The sequence below is a fragment of the Mauremys mutica genome, chromosome 2 (genome assembly GCF_020497125.1).
Source record: "Mauremys mutica isolate MM-2020 ecotype Southern chromosome 2, ASM2049712v1, whole genome shotgun sequence".
Classification (NCBI taxonomy): domain Eukaryota; kingdom Metazoa; phylum Chordata; order Testudines; family Geoemydidae; genus Mauremys; species Mauremys mutica.
Window position 1 is genome coordinate 63920689 of NC_059073.1, and position 18217 is coordinate 63938905.

Consider the following 18217-nt stretch of genomic DNA (forward strand, 5'->3'; position numbering starts at 1 on the left):
TTCTGGTTTCACAGATATTCATTATTATGTATAATGGTCTGGAGCCTGTAATTAAACTAACATCCTTATCCACCATATGTGAATCATTCCTTGCTTGAGAAAAAAAAAACACTTAGGAGACAGGAGTTCCCACCCACGGAGTTTATCCAGCGTTGTACCCTCAGGGGCAGGGGCGGCTGTAGGCATTTTGCCGCCCCAAGCACGACAGGCAGGCTGCCTTTGGCGGCTTGCCTGCGGAGGGTCCGCTGGTCCCGCGGCTTCGGCGGACCTCCCGCAGGTGGCAAGCCGCTGAAGGTAGCCTGCGGGAGGTCCGCCGAAGCCGCGGGACCAGCGGACCCTCCGCAGGCATGCCACCGAAGGCAGCCTGCCTGCCGCCCTCGCGGCGACCAGCAGAGCGCCCCCCGCGGCTTGCCTCCCCAAGCAAGCACTTGGCGTGCTGGTGCCTGGAGCCGCCCCTGCTCAGGGGGAAAGGCTTCCCCTGACTTTTGGCATTAACATGGTTTTTGGCCCCCTAAACCACACAGATCTCAGGAGATTCGTCAAGGCTAGAGCCATCCATGCAGGGACTCTGGGTGAAATCCTGGTCCCACTGAAGTCAATGGGAGTTTTGCCACTGATTTCAATGGAATCAGGATTTCACTCTTTTGTGTTTCCACACCCAATGTCCATCACACTTTTAGGAACCATATTGCCCATGTTTTTCTGCTACTCGCAACTCCCAAATCCCCTCAGGGTCACACAGGGTTTTCCAGTGTGTGTTGATCCACATCACATAATATAGTATTGATTTGGGTCATCACTATCAAATGCATAGATTCATTGTGTGGTAAGACAGATGGATTCACAGACACTTATCCCATGTCCCACCCCACTCAAAGAGACAATGCAAAAACCATTGCAGTTATGTTTGCCTGAGGCTGGTAAATATTTTTAAATGCGTGGGAGCCCTGGTGTGCCCTGAGGGCAGAAGCCCCAAGCCCCAGCATGCCCAATGGGGCAGAAGCCCCGAGCCCTGCTGCTCTAGGAAATACTCGAGAAATTAAGCCCTGATGGTAAGGAAATGCAGAGGGAGGAGTAGAGGAAACACACACAAAAGGAAAATAGAAAGAGAGACAAGCAGATGGGGAAAGAAGAGAAACAAGAAGTGACAGTGGTGACACTAAAGATGAGGTTATTTTTTCACTGAGCGATGTTGAGAAAATAAGGTATTGAACAAATAATGAAAATGATAAGTAAAAATGTAAGTATTAAATAAAAGCTATATTCTAGTCTTGATTTTTGTAAAAACCTCCCACTGGCATCAATAGGCTGTAGACTGAGGGGAGAATGTAGTTCTAAATGTATGCCCTGGGTACTGACAATAATTAAATATTTACTTAATTAATTTATCTGTGTTACTTAGAACTAAGTCATGAATAGTCTCTTCTCTTCCATGCTGTAGATTTACTTGGCAAGAAGCAATTGTTAAAGGTGTCAAGAAGTTGATTCTCAAAATCTTGTTCCATTGTGACATGTAACCATGTGACATTTCTATCCTTTCTTAACAAAATACAGGAAACACCTCTGTAATTTGTTCAAATATTTTAAAAGAAGCTGACCCAGAGTTCTGAGATTCTTTCAGCCATGAATATTTCATAATCACCATTGTCCAGAAACCTACACCATGTATTCTCAGTTATCCAGACCTCAATTATCTGAAAAAAATGGTTACCTATCTTTTTGAAACTATCGTCCTTCAAGATGTGTTGCACATGTCCATTCCTTTGTAGATGTGTGCACGCCTCATGCACAGTTGTCAGATATTTTTTTCCCTCAGCGGTACCTGTCTGGGTGACTTGAGTGCCCTCTGTCACCACGTGTCCCTGCGTGTTGGTATAAGATGATGGGGCCGCCCTTGCCCCCCTCAGTTCCTTTGTACAGGATAGACTCCAAAAGAGAGGGGATGATGGGTAGGTCATGGAATGGATATGTGCAAGACATCTCGAAGAACAACAGTAACAGTTTTTCTTTTTCATGTGATTGCACATGTCCATTCCACTGTAGGTGACTCACAAGACATGGAAGTGGGCCTGGAGTCTACCGGAACAGCGATTGTAAGACAGCCTCTCCAAAACAGGCATCATTTCTGGACTGATGGAAAATGGCATAATGAGAAGCAAAATCATTCACTGATGACCAAATTGCTGCTTTACAACCATCTATGATCTGCATTTGTGCCAAGAAAGCCGCTGACATTGCCTGTGATCTACTAGAATGCACCAGTATTCAAGCTGGTGGGGTTATATGAGCCAGTTGGTAGCATAAATTAATGCACAAAGAGATCCAGGATGAGATTATCTGAGTGGAAACTGGTAGGCCATTCTATAACCACAACAAACAACTACATGGAGGATTTAAAGGACTTGGTACATTCCAGGTAGAAAGCTAAAGCCCTTCTCACATCCAATGAAGTTTTTCTTTGTCCCTGTGTGCACAGGGTTTTGGGAAGAAAATCAGCAAATAGTTTGCCTGGTTAACATGAAAATTAAAGACTACTTTCATGAGAAATTTTGGGTGAGGGCAGAGATAAACTTTATCCTTAAGGAAAACTGTATAGGTAGGCACTGACACTAAGGCTCTCAACTCACCCATCCTTCTGGCTGAGGTAATTGCCACTTGAAATGCTACCGTCATAGAAAGGTGTAGGAGAGAGCAAGTTGCAAGGGACTCAAAGGGTGGTCCCATCAACTTTGCTAGGACTAAGTTCAGATCCCAAGGAGGGATGGGATCTTGTATGTGTGGGTACAATCTTACTAAGCCCTTTAGGAATTGGATGATGATGGGGTTGGAGAAAAGAGATCTACTATCCACTGAGACATGGCAGGCTGAAATAGCTGACAGATGCACCCTTATAGAGCTAATGGCCAAACTGTTTTAGATATAGAAAATAGTCCAGTACAAAGTTCAAGGGTGCCCACTCTGGGGATACATCTTTTTACAAGCCCATATGGAAAAGTGCTTCCACTTAGCCAAGTTACGTGTTCCTAGTTGAGGGTTTTCTGCTATTCAGAAGCACTTTCTGAACAAAATTCGAGCACGACCTTTCAAAGGGTGTCAGCCATAGAGTGTCCACGCTGTCAGATGGAGGGCTGGGAGTTGGGATGAAGCTGGTGCCCATGGTCCTGGGAAATTATCTCTGGATCCAATGGGAGAGATAGCTGAGGCTTGATTGACAAGGCTAACAGGATCATGTACTGGTGTTGACGAGACCACACCGGTGCTATAAGGATGAGGTGGGCATGGTCTTGTTTGACTTTATACATTACCCTGGAAAGTAAAGGAGTTGGAGGGAAGGTATACAGGAGAAAATTCTTCCAGGGTAGGAGAAAAGCATCTGTCTGTGAGCCTGAGCTGATCCCTCCTCAGGAATAGAAATGATGGCAGTTTCTGTTGTTCTTGTTGCAAACAGGTCCACTTGGGGAATCCCCCAGACCTGGCCACATCGGGATATAGTTATCACTCATGGTGATCAGAGAAGGGTTCAGTTGCTCTGGAAGGTAAGCAGTCTTGAGATTATTTGAGTTGTTTGTACAAAAGTCCCGGAGTCGAATTACCACCCGGCACAGTTGAGTCAACAGTGCCCCTCACTGTAAAACATGGTTGCCAAATTGCCTGTTAGAATTAATAAATTCTTTCTTACTGTGTGGGGGAGGAAGGCCGAGCAGACTAGATGTGCCATTCTGAATGCCCTGACATTTACATGAGTCTTTAGAGCTTGAGACAATCAGAGATCCTGAGACTGCAGGGATCCCATATGAGCTACCCTATTCAGGGATGATGCACCTGTGACTAGAGTGAGGGATGGTAGCTGAGGGACAAAAGGAACACCCATGGAAACTTTCAGAGGGTCCATCCATCAATACAGAGATGACAAAATTAGTGTTGGCACTCAAATCACTTTTTACACATGGTGATGACTCAGGGCATACGCTGATGCTAGCCATGCCTACAGCTTTCTGAGATGCAGCCTGCATTCTGAACTATATAGCTGCCATGTGACTCGGGAGACTGATGCAGCTGCATGCCATGGTGAGAGGGTACGCTTTCGGCCACAGACCTAGATCCCATAACATTTTGAACCTAGTTTGCAATAGAAAGGCCTTGGCCTTTGAGGAGTCTAAGACTGCTCCAGTGAACTCTATTGTCTGTACAAGTTTCAGGAGTGATTTGTCCCAATTTACATAGGAGTCCTAGTGCATTGTATGTGGACAGGATTGTGGATAGCCTGGATAGGACTGGAGTCATGGCCTGCCCTCTGATCAAGCAGGTGTCCAGGTACAGAAACACATGGACACCTAATTTTTGTAGATGTGCTGCCACCACCATCATGCACTTTGTGAACACCCAAGGGGCAGCTGGCAGACCAAACAGAAGCACTGTGAACTGATAATGGCAACCATTCACCAAAAATCTGATAAAATTCCAGTAGTCATTATGTATTGTGACGTGGAAGTAAATTTCCTTTAAGTCAAGAGCAGTGAACTAGTCCCCCTGTTCCAGGGAAAGAATAACTGAAGCTAGGGTAATCATGTGGAATTTTATTTTCTTCAGGAATTTGTTCAACTCTCTTAGATCTAAAATAGGCCTGAGGCTGCCTTTTGCTTCAGGAATGAGGAAGTAGCAGGAATAGAAGCCTTTTTCCCTGAAGTAGCACTGGACTTCTTCTGTGGCCCCTGCCTGAAAAAGAGACTGGACCTCCTGTTGAAGGGCAATCTTGTGAGTGTGGTCCCTGAAGAGGGATGGGGGAAGAGGGGTAGAAATGAACTGGATGTCATATCCCAGTTCCATAATGCTTAAGACCCCCCCACCTCACCTTCCGGTCTGATGTTACATAGGTCCAAACACCTAGGAAGTGGGACAAGTGATTGGTAAACAAAAGGTGGGGAATTGATGGAACTATGGAAACTGGTCCATTGTCTTCGACCAACCCCATCAAAATGCCTATTTGTATGAGATGGCTGCACAGAATGAGCCCACTGATGCTGAAGAGGAGGGCATTGGAGGGTGCTTTCCATAATCCCTGCCCTTTTTTCTTAGCAGATCTTGGGATCAGGGAGCAAAAACTTGGTGACTGTATAGCTGCTGTGGATGAAACCACTTTCTTTTCATGACCAGAGTATAAATTCCAAGGGATTTGAGTGTCACCCTGAAATACTTAAGGCTATGAAGCCTGTCATCCATTTTTTCCAGAAAAAAAGCAAGGGACCTTCAAAAGCGAGGTCCTGGATAGTCTGTTGGACGTCTAGGGGTAGCCCAGGTGACAGCAACCATGAATACCTTCTCATAGCAATAGCTGATGCTATGATTCAAGCAGCAAAGTCTGCACTATCCATACTGTCCTGGAGAGCAGACCTAGTGACCAGCTTATGCTCTTCAGCCATTACTGCAAACTCCTATCTACAGTTCTGTGATAACTGGCCTTAAATTTTATTATGTTCTCCCAGAGGGTGAAATCATAGTGACTCAGGAATGGCTTTTGGTTTGCAATTCTGAGCTGTAGACTCCCTGAGGAATAAAGTTTGCAACCAAACAGATCCAGTCTCTTTGAGTCTTTACCTTTTGGTGTCAATGCTTGTTGTCCCTGTCTTTCCCACTCATTGGTAGCTGTCACCACAAGAGAACCGGAGGTGGGGGAGATGAGAGTAAAAATGTTCATATCCCTCAGAGAGCACAAAGTACTTCCTCTTAGCTTGTTTTTCTGTGGGGGGCTAGGAGGAGGGTGCCTGCCAAAGATCCTTGACTGGCTCCATGATGGCTTCATTAATTGGTAGAGCCACCCTGCCTGGGGGTTGCTGATACCAGAATGTCAACCAACTTGTGAGAGCTTTCACACACCTCTTCTGCCTGTATGTTAAGTAGAGAGGCCATCCTTCTCAAAAGATCTTGATGAGCCCTGTGGTCCTCTCTCAGTGGTGAGTCACTTGACAGCTCAAAAGCCTCATCTGGTGACAAGGACAAGAACACAACAGGCATCTGAGGTGGTAGCTGGTATCTGACTTGTGGTGGAGAAGCTGCCAGAGTGACTTCTGGCTGCTTGGTACTGGTCTTGGTACCAGGTACCAGGGAATGATGCTCTTGATGCTGATGTCTCCGGTGTGTTCTCTATGATAGCAAGCAGGACCATTATGGGGAGGTCCTAGCTGGCATGGGGGAGGCCCCATGATGTCCAGAATGCTACTAGTATGGGCTGGAAACACATCTTAGCCAGGACCATTGAACCTTAGAAGGATGCCAAGGTTTCTTCATGGCCCATGTTCCCAAAGGTTTTGATGGGGGGGAGGGTATACTCCTTGTCCTGAATGGGATACAAGTGACTTCATCTCCAAGTCTGAAGACAAGCCAGATACTTCTGACAATGGAGGGACAGATCCAGTTGGGATTGATGAGTGGTAGCCTGAGTCCAGGGATGGTGGTATCAGGGAAATCATTTTAGGCTTTCCTCTTGACAGCATACGCTTTTGCAGAGGCCTTCGATAGCAGTACCACAGGATCTCGATACGTTGAAGTATGAGTTGTGGGCATCAATACCAGCTGAAGATCTTCTTCTGCTGGTGATACCACTACTTGGAGGCTAAACAGGTCCCTTGTGGCTCCGGGGTGATTGGGAGCAGCACCGTCTCATGGCTCGGCAAAAGTCTTTCAGGGGATAACCTCAACAGATCTGGCACAGGCTCTGGAGGCAGCAATCCACTCTTGGCAGGTGATGAGGGTTCCTGGCCAAATCCAGTGTCTTTATTAAGACCATAGTCTTATTTATTTATTTATTTATGGCTTATTACAACAATCTGTAACCCACTGACCCCTCTTTTTGTCCTATACCTACAGGGGTATTAACAGGCCACTTCACCCTGAATGGTCCCTAGAATATGTGATAACTATTTATGCTAAACTAGCTGTTTGATCTTATATTTAGCTGTGACTCTTTCAGTACCTTTTCCAGACCTGAGGAAGAGCTCTGTGTAGCTTGAAAGCTTGTTTCTCTCACCCACAGAAGTTGGTCCAATAAAAGACTATTTTTGAACATTTTGGCCATACAGTAAGTTATTGATGTTGGAGGGCCTGATTTTACTCTCACTTTTACACCCCAATTTACACCATGTAACTCCATGGTGTTAGTAAATATTAATTTTAATGATTTTGTATGATAAACTCTTGTAATTCTTTTATATGCTACCCAGAATCCTTTTTGTGTTGTGTATTGATATGTTTAGTGTCCTACGGCTATTGAAACTAAAAAGTTCTTTGTCTTTCAATTGAAACTAATGAGTGATGTGAAAATGAATTCAATAATGGAATGTGTGTAATCTTTTAACCCTTGTTTACTCTGACTTTAATTCAGTCCAGGTGTCCAAGGAAGAGACCCCTCAAACTAATGAAAAAGTGTCTGCACAAGTATGTTATAAGCAAAACTGAATGATTGATAAGGGATACTTCTTAATGCAGATGGGTTCTGTAATGAATGAAATAATGACCCCATTGAAGGATGTTTTTAATTCATTAAGAACTGTCAGTTGTCATAATGGTTAGAACTTATGACCTGATTAGAGATTCCTTTTTGCTCATCAGTCAGGTAAACTATGGACCATAAAAGACATTCTATTAGTAATTAGGAAAACAGAATACATGGTAAAAATAAGGATGGGGAAAGTATTTTCCCCTCCAAAATGGGGTTTGTCTCACACCCTATAAAAGGATAGAGGGAAGTTACTTTGGGGAGTGCAGATTAGATTGCCAGTATCCCACCAGTTACAGAGAAGAGAGACACAGAGGCCAGCTCTTTACCTTACACCAAAGGTAGTAATGTATCTATTCTTTCTGTATTTTGTATAGTTCTGTATTAATCTTTGATTAAATAATTTGAGCTTGTTATTTGATGATCTCAAATCATTATTAAATTCAAACATGGAACAATGGACTTCAGTACAGTTACTTCTGATTTACACTTCTTTGAATAGCTGCTGTTTGTAGGAGCTGTTCCCTGGACAGTACATATAATAGCTCAGCACAGTAAAATCTATGTTGCTGTGACATAAAACATTTTTGTTGCCTGTGTTTTAGACATTTCTTAAATACCTGTAAGATTTCTTAATTTCTTCATGTGTTGCCCCCTTCTCCAGAGCCAGAATTTCATATAATGCTTCTCCTGATGTGGATAAAGCCCGTTGCCTTTGTTCAGCCATCTTATCTGTGCATTACCAAGACTACTGAAGGGGGAAAAAAAGAACAACTGGGATTGCAGATGTAGGGATAATATTTCTGATTGTTAATTTTAATAAGGTTTTATTAGTCTGTAAAGTTATTTTCTAAACTATTTTACGTGTAAGTAAAATTTGAAAAGCATATACTTTTCCAAAAAAACCACAGACCCTTCCTCTCCCCCAAAATACATTATTTTAAAGTGATTTTCAAAATCGCCACACACAAAAAATGCTTGGGTTAGGTGCCGAATGTCCCAAATAAAAGGCCTGATCCTGCTCTCAATTAAATTAATAGCAAAATTCTCATTAACTTCAATGCATGCAGAATCAGGCCTGAACAGAGTAAAAGGACATTTCAGGATAATTGTTTAGTTTGTTTTCCCCTTCTCTTTCAAGTCCTACACATATAATTGAACTTTCCACTAAGATCATTGGCTTCTTTCAATGGGATGTCAGCTTTTTATCACCCAAGTCACCTCTTTAGAGCAGATTTCTGACCACTTTTTGCTTCCTGAGCAGCACAAAGTGACTAGACCAGAGGCCAAGGATTGAGCCCAATGGACTATATTATAGAATTAACCTTCTATAATCTTATGTGTGTGAAAAGCTGAAGTGAAGTAGGGTCTCACATTCAGATGTCATGGATGGCTTATAGTGCAATAATTCTGGCAGAATTCATAAGAAGTCTGTGATAAATTTGCTACAGGGCCCCTCAGTTGCATGGCATGAATGAAGGTTAAATGTAGACTAGTCATTGGATCCAAACTACCACAAACTACCATCCACAGAATGGCTCCACTACCACTTTGCAGGGTATGAGGAGGAGTGCTCGTGATACCTGAAGAATTTCTTTATATGCTGTTGGCAGCTATACTTGGATTTGGTGTTGAGGGAAAGATCTGCCTCTTTCACAACAGAACAGCCACAACAAAGCTCTGATCACAGCAAAATATAACCATAGGAAAAATCTACAATGAGTTGTGGGCATGCTTTGGAGGCAGACATTTCTGAGAACTAAAAGATTAGTGTGTCAAATAAAACGACTACTCTGCCATTTCTCTCTTCTCACTGCTGAGCTAGAAACATTATCCTGCCTTTATTCATATATTATTTACTAGGCCACGTTTTGGTTCAGATTCAGCCTTGTAACAAATTCAAACTCTTTATCTTTATTCCATTGTAAAAGAAGAGCAAACATGCCATTAAAAACAAACAACAATAAAAAAAACAAACCATCATGTTGGTCAAAAAGTTACATGAGATTACACACAAAAGTAAACTAAACTATGTAACTTTGGCAAAACCTATTTGATTTCCTTAAGAAAACAGTATTTACATTTATGATTTCTTTTAATGACTTCTTATTCAAATAAATAAAAGCAAGGTTCACGATCCTGTGAATTACTGAAATTCATGTATCCAGCTGAAATAAATGTCATAGGGCAAATGTACCCATTAAATGAATTGAACATACTACAAATATTAATCATTAAAAATTATATTATTTCAGGCGTAAAATATTAATTTACCAGCTGCATTACAGTTCTATTTGTTTAGAAATACATGACTGTAACATGTTTAACATGACACTAACATTGGGACCCATTCTGCTCACACTCGAGTCAAGGGGAGAGTCAAGGATCTGGCTCACTGACATTATCAAACCTCTCATAACCAGACAACAGTATAAAGTCACTGAAGTACAGCACAATTTAAAAATTCCATTACCCAAAGCTGGATACATTGCACCACAGCAGAGGCAAAAACCAAAGGTAAATTAAGATGGATCTTACTTTTAAGGACAGCAAACTAACATAATTTGTACTTTCTCATAAAGCACTGTTTTTAATATTTTGTTATTGTCACTAAATTTTCAAGAACTTGATCAGCTGTGCAAACTTTGAGACACTAACAAAGTCATCCTAATCATCCTCCAGTTGTAATCAACTGGAGTTTTGCCTACTTACTTTTAATTATCCTATAAAAATATGATCAGAATAATAATAGATTTAGATAATTAAAAACAGTCAAATCCAGTTTTCTAGAGCAAGTTAAAGTTTCTTTATTAACAAAGATAAAGATAGGCACAGTTTCTGTTTCAGTACCAGATTCTATACCCTATCACTGAGATACATTAGAATCCTATTTTTAGAATGAAATATTTTTGTGTCAGTGGAATAAAGAAAGGAGAATATTGTTTACTTCCATGAAAGCTGACACAATATTTAAAAAGATGAGTGAAAGATTGGTAAACAATTACATATCTCATTCTCATTTAAGATAATATGACTTTTAAATGACTACATTTTCAACTCATTTAGATTTATGTTAAGTATTTATGACTAAAAATAAGCTATTGTGGTTCTAATAACATATCTGTTTCTAAAACTGCTGGGACAAAGTCTTATCTAGACAACATGATCAACTCAGAGTCTTGACAGTTTTTGTTAGTGATCCATTAACTCAGAAGGAAAGAAAACAAGAACCAACAGAAGAAAGTGTTTCCATACCTGAAGCACTGTCCGATACAAGAAGGCTGCTGCTTTTCATCCCTCACAGTCAGGGTTAAACAGGTCATTGGAGTCTGGTTACTATTTTTTGTGTTAGTCTAGTATCCAATTGGTTCTCCCTCTGGAAGACCTATGAAAGAATGAATAAAAAATTAATGAACATAAAGGTTGCTATTACGTGACAGCCTATGACACCAAAAATATACTACATTCATGTTTGATTATGTTTCATCCCTCATTCTGCTGTGTCCAACTCTAATAGATGTATTGAGTTTGTTGGATTTCCTTCATCGGTGTTTTCAAGTTGTCTAGACACTGAACCCTCACTTTAAGACTCTTTTTTTTAATGTTAGCGGTATATTTTCACCATATATTCACTTCCAAAATAACACCGGTGATGTGCTACAGGGGGTGCTCCTCATTAAAACTCCATAACCAAACAGAAAGGAGGTTTGGGGTGACTTTGCTGCCTCTGTTGGAGCTCACCTCTTGCTTGCCAGAGATACCTTTTTCCCTGGAGCACATTAAAAAAACGTCTGAAGAGCTATTAGTTTGTCTTTGGAATGGAGCAGATTGAACCAAATGTCAGGTACAAAAATAAATAAATAAATTCCCAAAGGAGGGCATCCTTGAACTCCCTGAAAGGTCTTCACCCCGCGTATATATTATATAGACCAAACTATATGAAATATAGGTTAGTCTTGCAAATAGATTCATGGAGCCCCACTGAGGTCATAGGCCAGTAAAGTCAGTGCAGACAAAGATCTATCTGCCTGGATCCAACTGCAGGAATAGAGCTATACTCTATATATTTTTCAAGGACAAAGTATAATAATTTCCAGGAGTGATATATAATATCTGTTGGCCTAGTGGTGCTGCCTTCCACCTTGACTGTGATTATTAGAAAGTGTGTTTATTTTAAAAAAGGAAGCAACATTGTGAGAGCTGTTCAAAAGAAAGTGACAATAATTTTACATTCTCCTTGTACTCAAATGTATTGTTTTTCTTCAAACATTCACCCTAGGATAGGGACCAAGCTTGGAAAATTTCAACCTGAAAGATTAAAGTTTCAGATATTTATGGGAGACTGAAAATAGGGTTGGAATGATTTTTTAAAAAACTTTAACTACAGCAGATGCTGCCACTCCTGTTATTTTGTATAAACACACAAAACTAGCTTGTCCATTCAGCTTGCTTGTTCTCAAATTTCAAATGATTTTATGTAAAGACAATTACTATAGACTGAATATATTTTAGAAAGAAAGAAAGAAAGAAAGAAAGTTTAACAAACTGGTTATTCATCGCCCTGGTCAGAATAACATACCTTATCAGAGAAGTAACTTTTGCCAGAAATCATTGAAATCCTGTGAGTTTCTTCATACATCCTGTTATCAAGAAAAATATTACCATTATTCTGGGTTAAAAGTTAAACATATTATTCTGTGTGTTTACAGCTCCCTCTAGTGTTAAAATCTACCTTTGTACACTTTAATAGTTTCCTTTTAACACCATTTTTAGGTGGGTTTTTTTTTGTTTAGTTTTTGTGGTGGATCTTCCACCAGAACAAACCTAGCCCTTACAAGTCTAGGATTTTTCCACTGGAAATGTCATATATCCCAATCACTGTCTCTATAATCTTTGGACCACTCGGCATTTCATAATCTGTCAAAGCTCTTTAGTTCCTGATAACATACACCACTTTGAAGTGTAAGACATGTAGTCTAATATCTCACTTGTATTTCAAATTAGACATAATAGGAGACTTTCATTTGCATATTAACTTCTGACAAGTTTGAAATGTGGCAAAAACTGGCTTTGGGTAGCTTCTGACGATTGCAGTGTCATACAAGCAGAATCTCCTCCATGGGCAAGGAGAGAGGAGAGAAAGGACAGCCTTTACCTCAGTTTTCTCAGCATGCCTGATAGACAATCCCAGGTCTTCCTACTCTTGGTTTCTTCTCCCCAGTCCTATGATAAAAAGGAGAGAAGATACCCTTGGTTTTACAGAGACAGGAATCTGAAGATTAAGATAAGAGGTAATGGTGGTGGTATATGTGAGGTGACTTGGAGAGGAAGTGATCTGCATGAGTGTGGGGGGGTGGCTGAGCTGGGAAAGTGAGTGTGTAGGTGGATTTTTGCAGATGATAAATGGTGGTTTCTGTGGAAAAAGTGACTGAAGCATGAGTGGCATAAGTCATGATGAGGTTGACTGCTAAAAAAGTGAGAATATGGGGGAGTGGAGTATGCACTGATGCTGTGTACTAATTACTTCAATAGCCAGATTCCTAGATTGGAAGCTATAATGGATGGGATACTTTTGGAGCTTCCTACTGGTCTTACCTGCCTCCTCTCCCTACCTCAGTTACACATTCACTCGCCTGCATTGTTGCCCCTACTTCTGTTACTTTGTCTTGGATCTTCTGGTAAGATATATATGAATATAAAAGAAAATTATCAAAATGTATTATAATGGTCACAGAACGATTAAAGAAATTTAAAACATCAATTTGACAAATGCTTATTAAACAAGTTTGTTAAAAATAAATAAGGAGAAGATGGCAAATGGTGGAGATTGGTGAAAAAATGGAATGAGGATCTCACTTTTGCACTTTTGTCTCAGGCCCACTAAACCCTGACCCTGGCCTAGGAACAGTGTTTGGCTTTACAGACAATGATGGGTCTGCAAAGCAAGGAAGTTCATAATGGCTATGACTAGCTGCTCCCTTTTTTTTTTAATTTCTTCAGCTGAGCTGTGCCTAAGATGTGCTTGAGTGTTTGTGCCCTTACTGAATTATATTGCAAGTTATTTAGGAGATTATCTCAAAATCCTCTGAAAACGGAGAATTATTCTAAGGCACTTATCTCAGGAACTTCTTTAGCCCCTGTGTCATCTTGGTAAATTCTGTAATTACACTAGAAATGAGGCTTTTATTACCAAAGCTTTGTCTATTACAGAATGGTTACTTACTATATTATGGCTTCAAAAACAATTCCATCATTTAATGAATGGCTGATTTTTAAAGCAGCTAAATATAATCTCTCTATTCTATGTCATTAGAAAGAAGGCATTCTGTCTGATAACCCATCTGCAATCATATCCATGCAAAAGAAGAAATTATGCGTAAAGGACCATTCAGGTCTTTGAATTCTCTGAACATATTGTGACGTACTTGTGCTACTGTTCATGCAGAATGTCTCAATTCAGATGAACAGCAAGTTTTTAATAATCCTTCAGAAGAAATAAATTGTATAAAAATTTGGTAAAATGAAGGAATATTAACTTTGCATGAACAATCTGCTATATGTTTCAATTTCTCATGACATGATCGCCATAATTTTACTCAAAAAGTTATTCACAGCGCATCTTCTTAGATAATCCATATAAAATTAGTTCAAAAGCTGTTGGACTGCTTGGCATGTACTCTATACAATGGATATTTTTCCTGGAAATGAAAGCAAAGTTTGACACTTAGACAAGAAGTTTTCAAGTACCTGTCAGAGCTCGGAGGTGGATGGCCTGTGTGCACCAATCAGTTACCACATCACCAGGTGAGTAGTGGGGTCAGGATCAAATCAAGCTGGGTCAGGATACCTGGAAGTCAGAGTCAGGTACCAGATTACAGACAGCAGGCAAGTAGCAGAGTCAGGTTCGAGCCAAGTCAGGAGCCAGAGTCAAGGTTCAATCAAGGTAAGGTTTAGAGGAGATGCAAGCAGTGTGCCAGAATTGGAGCCATGGTAAAGGCAGTCTTGAGCTGATTGAAAGCAAGCTGGCCTCCAAGTGAACTGAATGCTTTTATGAAGGGGGAAGTCAAGGGGGATATTTTTTCAGAGAAGTTGGCAAAAAATTGAGTATAAAAATTGGCAAAGCCCAGGAAGTGCTAAAGTTCTCTGAGGGTCAGGGATGCTGTCCAGTTGCGGATGGCTTACACCTTGTGCTGGTCCATCTGAATGCTCCCCAGGGAGATTATGTAACCTAAAAATTCAGTAGTGGTCTGGTCAAAGGTGCAAAGGTCTCTAAATTTGATGTACAAATCATGCTTCTGTAGTTTCTCCAGGATGGACTGGACATCATGACAGTGCTGCTCAGGACACTCAGAAAATACCAGCATATCATAAAGGTAGATGATCATGTACTGGTCCAAGATGTCCCTGAGCACATGGTTTATGAAATATTGAAACACTGTGGGGGTGTTTGGGAAGCCAAATGACATTACTCAATATTCAAAGTGCCCATCTTGAGTGTGAAAAGCAGTCTTCCATTCATTCCCAGCTTTATGCACACTAGATTGTATGCTCCTCAAAGATCTAGCTTAGTGAAGATCCTGGAAGTCCTCAGGTGGCCCATCAATTCTGGGATGAGGGACAGGGAGTACTGTTACAAGTAATCACCCGATTCGATGTGCGAGAGTCTATGCAGAGGTGTAGTGACCCATCCTTTTTTTGCACAAATAGGAATGGTGCTCCTGCTGGAGAGGTGGACCCCCAAATTAAGCCCTTTGTGAGATTTTCCTGGATATACATGCATAGTGTATCTAGTTCTGGTTCAGACATGGTTTATATCCATCCATAAGGCACCTTTGCCATGGGTTGTTGTTCTGTTGGACAGTCATAGTCCCTGTGTGGGGGTACTGAATCCATGTTTTTCCTTTCAGACACATCCAGGTAGTCCCAGTACTTGTCAGGGAGACTGGGATTCTGGTCTAGAGCTACTCCCTTCTGGTTAGCCCCCACCATCTGGGGTCTCACTCCTGAGAGTCTAATGCAACCCTAAGACCCCAAGTGCAGGTCACTTGCGGGTTGATCAATTTTGTTGGAGACAAGCTTTCAGGCCATATTTGGAGGAAAAGCTAATACACCTCCACCATCAGGAGATACATGGGTCATACTGCTCCAACCAAGAACTACCAGGAAAAATGGAGAATGGATCACACCAAAGCATATTATTACCCAGTGCCATTTCACTACAGCCTCTATGGTGACGGTCTCTTGAGTCACTGGTCCTGATGATAGGAGCAACCCGTCAATCAACTCCATCAGGTTGAGTGTGGTTTTTGGTCAGAGAGGGATCTGGAGGATTTGGGCATCCATAAAGTTGGCAGCAGTCCTGGAGTCTATCATCACCAATTGCCAGTGGGACAAGGGGAATCAGTTTTGTCTGCCTCAAAACCTGCAAGTGCAGCGGCAATTGGAAATGCAGGGAGACACTATGGTTCCAGGATCAGGTTCTACTTAAGGGCTGGCTCCAGAGCATGGAGCTCTGATGATGCCCATGCTGTATCCCCCTTACTGGGCCTGGGCTGGTCTGTATCCAGAGCTCTTTTGAGCTAGAAAGGAGGCGAGGGCATATCCTTATGCCCCAGAGTAAAAACAGATTCAGCGGCTATTGAAATTCTTTCTTCTTTGAGGTCAGGCATCAGCAACCCAGGTCAACCAGCATGGATTCAAGATTCAATTCTACAGGCTTTGGTGTAGTGGGTGAACGTGGAGGGCATCAGGCTGCCCTTTCTTTCCTCTTGTGCAGCTGAAAGCAGATTAGTAGGGCAAGATCAATAAAGGCCTCTGGCGATTTCAATGTGGGCTAGCTCATCTTTTTACATCCTCACTGAGTCCCTACCGGAATTGGTATAGTTGGGCTGCCTCATTCCATTTGACATCAGCTGCGAGCTGTCAGAAGTGAGCGGCCTAGTAGGTGGCTGGCCCTCCCCCTAGGTTAAGCTTCTGGAGGGCAGCCTTTGTGGCGTGGATGTGATGTGAATCATCAAAAATGATTGAGAAGGCTTGCGGGAAGGAATCCTAATTGGAGAGCACTGGGCTGTTCTGCTCCAATAGAGGGGAAGCCCAATCGAGTGCTTTGCCAGTGAGAAGCTGACTGCTAGCTCTACCTTTGTCTGGTCTGTGGGGTATGTTCGGGGGCAAAGCAGGAAGAGCAGTCTGCATTGTTTCAAGAACGCCCCCAAAATTTTGACAGCCCCATCAAACCGTTTGGGCAGCAATACCACATGAACTTGTCTGAAATTATTTGTAAAATACACAGTAACAATAATAATGATTAACCCCTTTGCCCCTAACCTCTGCTCGGTGCCCCCTTCACCCCTAATTCCTGCACCCACATCTGCGCCCACATGGGGAAACACCTGGATACATGGAATGCTTGGCATTGCTGCTCACTCCCCCCCTCGAATGCTCCTTCACGCACCCCTAGGGGGCTGTGAGAGGGGGAGGGAGAAGCAACATCAGGTGATCCCTGCATCAAGGTCATTTTCCCCACCTGGGCTGTGTAAGGGGAGGGCAGGAGAGCAGCAGCTCCTGATACTTGCCTCACAACACAACCCAGGTGGGGAAAGTGACCTGGATGTAGGGAGTGCCTGACATTGCTCCTCACTCCCCATGTCACAACTCCCTAGTGGGTTGCGGAGGAACGTTGGGGGGAGCAGTATCTGTGTGTAACCACTTGTCCCGCACCATTCCTCTTCTGGGAGGAAGCAGGAAGAAATCTGTTTCCCCGCCCCCTCCCTCCCCCAACATACACACACACACATATCGCCTCTGTGAGACTGCAGAGTTCCCCTGCCATCTGGCAGAGCACACCTCTGTGCTACCACACGGTGCCCTCCTGACCACAGCACCTTGGGCAGTCACCCATTTGGTCCATCCCGAAGGCCATCTCTGCTGACTGTTACTTATCACTTTATTATCTTCTAGGTGTTTGCAAATTGATTACTTGATTATTTTCTCCATTATCTTTCCGGGTACCGAAGTTAAGCTGACTAGTCTGTAATTCCTCGGGTTGTCCTTATTCCCCTTTTTATAGATTGGTACTGTATTTGCCCTTTTCCTGTCCTCTGGAATCTCACCCATCTTCCATGACTGTTAGAAGATAATTACTAATGGCTCAGCTCCTTGAGCTCCTTGGGTATTCTAGGATGTATTTCATCAGGACCTGGTGACTTGAAGACATTGAATTTGTCTAAGTAATTTTTAACTTGTTTTTTCCCTTTTTTTGTCTCAGATCCAACCTCATTTTCTACCTCAAGATAGTCAATGAAAGCCCATTAGGCCAATTTCTAGATTTAACCAGAGTAAAGTTAGAGTAGCTTCCTTGACTTTAATGGGGTTGCACAAATATGAATGGAAGTAGAAGGCCCTGGGAATCTGTTTTGTTTACAATATAAGTAAGAAATGAGGTACTGGCAGGTACAAATTAAAATTATTGCTAATTATTGAAAAAATGTGAATATTTGTAAATAACCATTTATTCATAAAAAGACCCACCTTTTCATTGGTAAAAGAAAATATCTGATAAAGTTACTGGCTTTGCATAACCAATTTTTATGTATTGAGAAAAGCAGAGATCCTATTGCATAATGTAACCTGCTTCCCAAACCTTAAGGATTACGAAATACAGAATTTATCATAGGAAATATTTACTGACTGGTTTCTAAATAACATTGTGCAACTGGAATTCAATAA

General features: G+C 41.8%; 1 protein-coding gene across 1 annotated transcript in view; it reads right to left on the reverse strand.

The window, feature by feature from the left end:
• The window catches only part of DNAJC5B (DnaJ heat shock protein family (Hsp40) member C5 beta), a 35057-nt gene extending 24194 nt beyond the window's left edge, over nucleotides 1-10863 (reverse strand). The window contains exons 1-2 of the mRNA XM_045007236.1: nucleotides 10748-10863; nucleotides 8113-8243 (exon numbers count right to left, since the gene is read on the reverse strand). Of these exons, the coding sequence (XP_044863171.1) occupies nucleotides 8113-8219 (107 nt within the window). The 5' untranslated portion in view covers nucleotides 8220-8243; nucleotides 10748-10863. The remainder of the gene's footprint in view (nucleotides 1-8112; nucleotides 8244-10747) is intronic.
• Between the last annotated feature and the right edge of the window lie 7354 nt (nucleotides 10864-18217).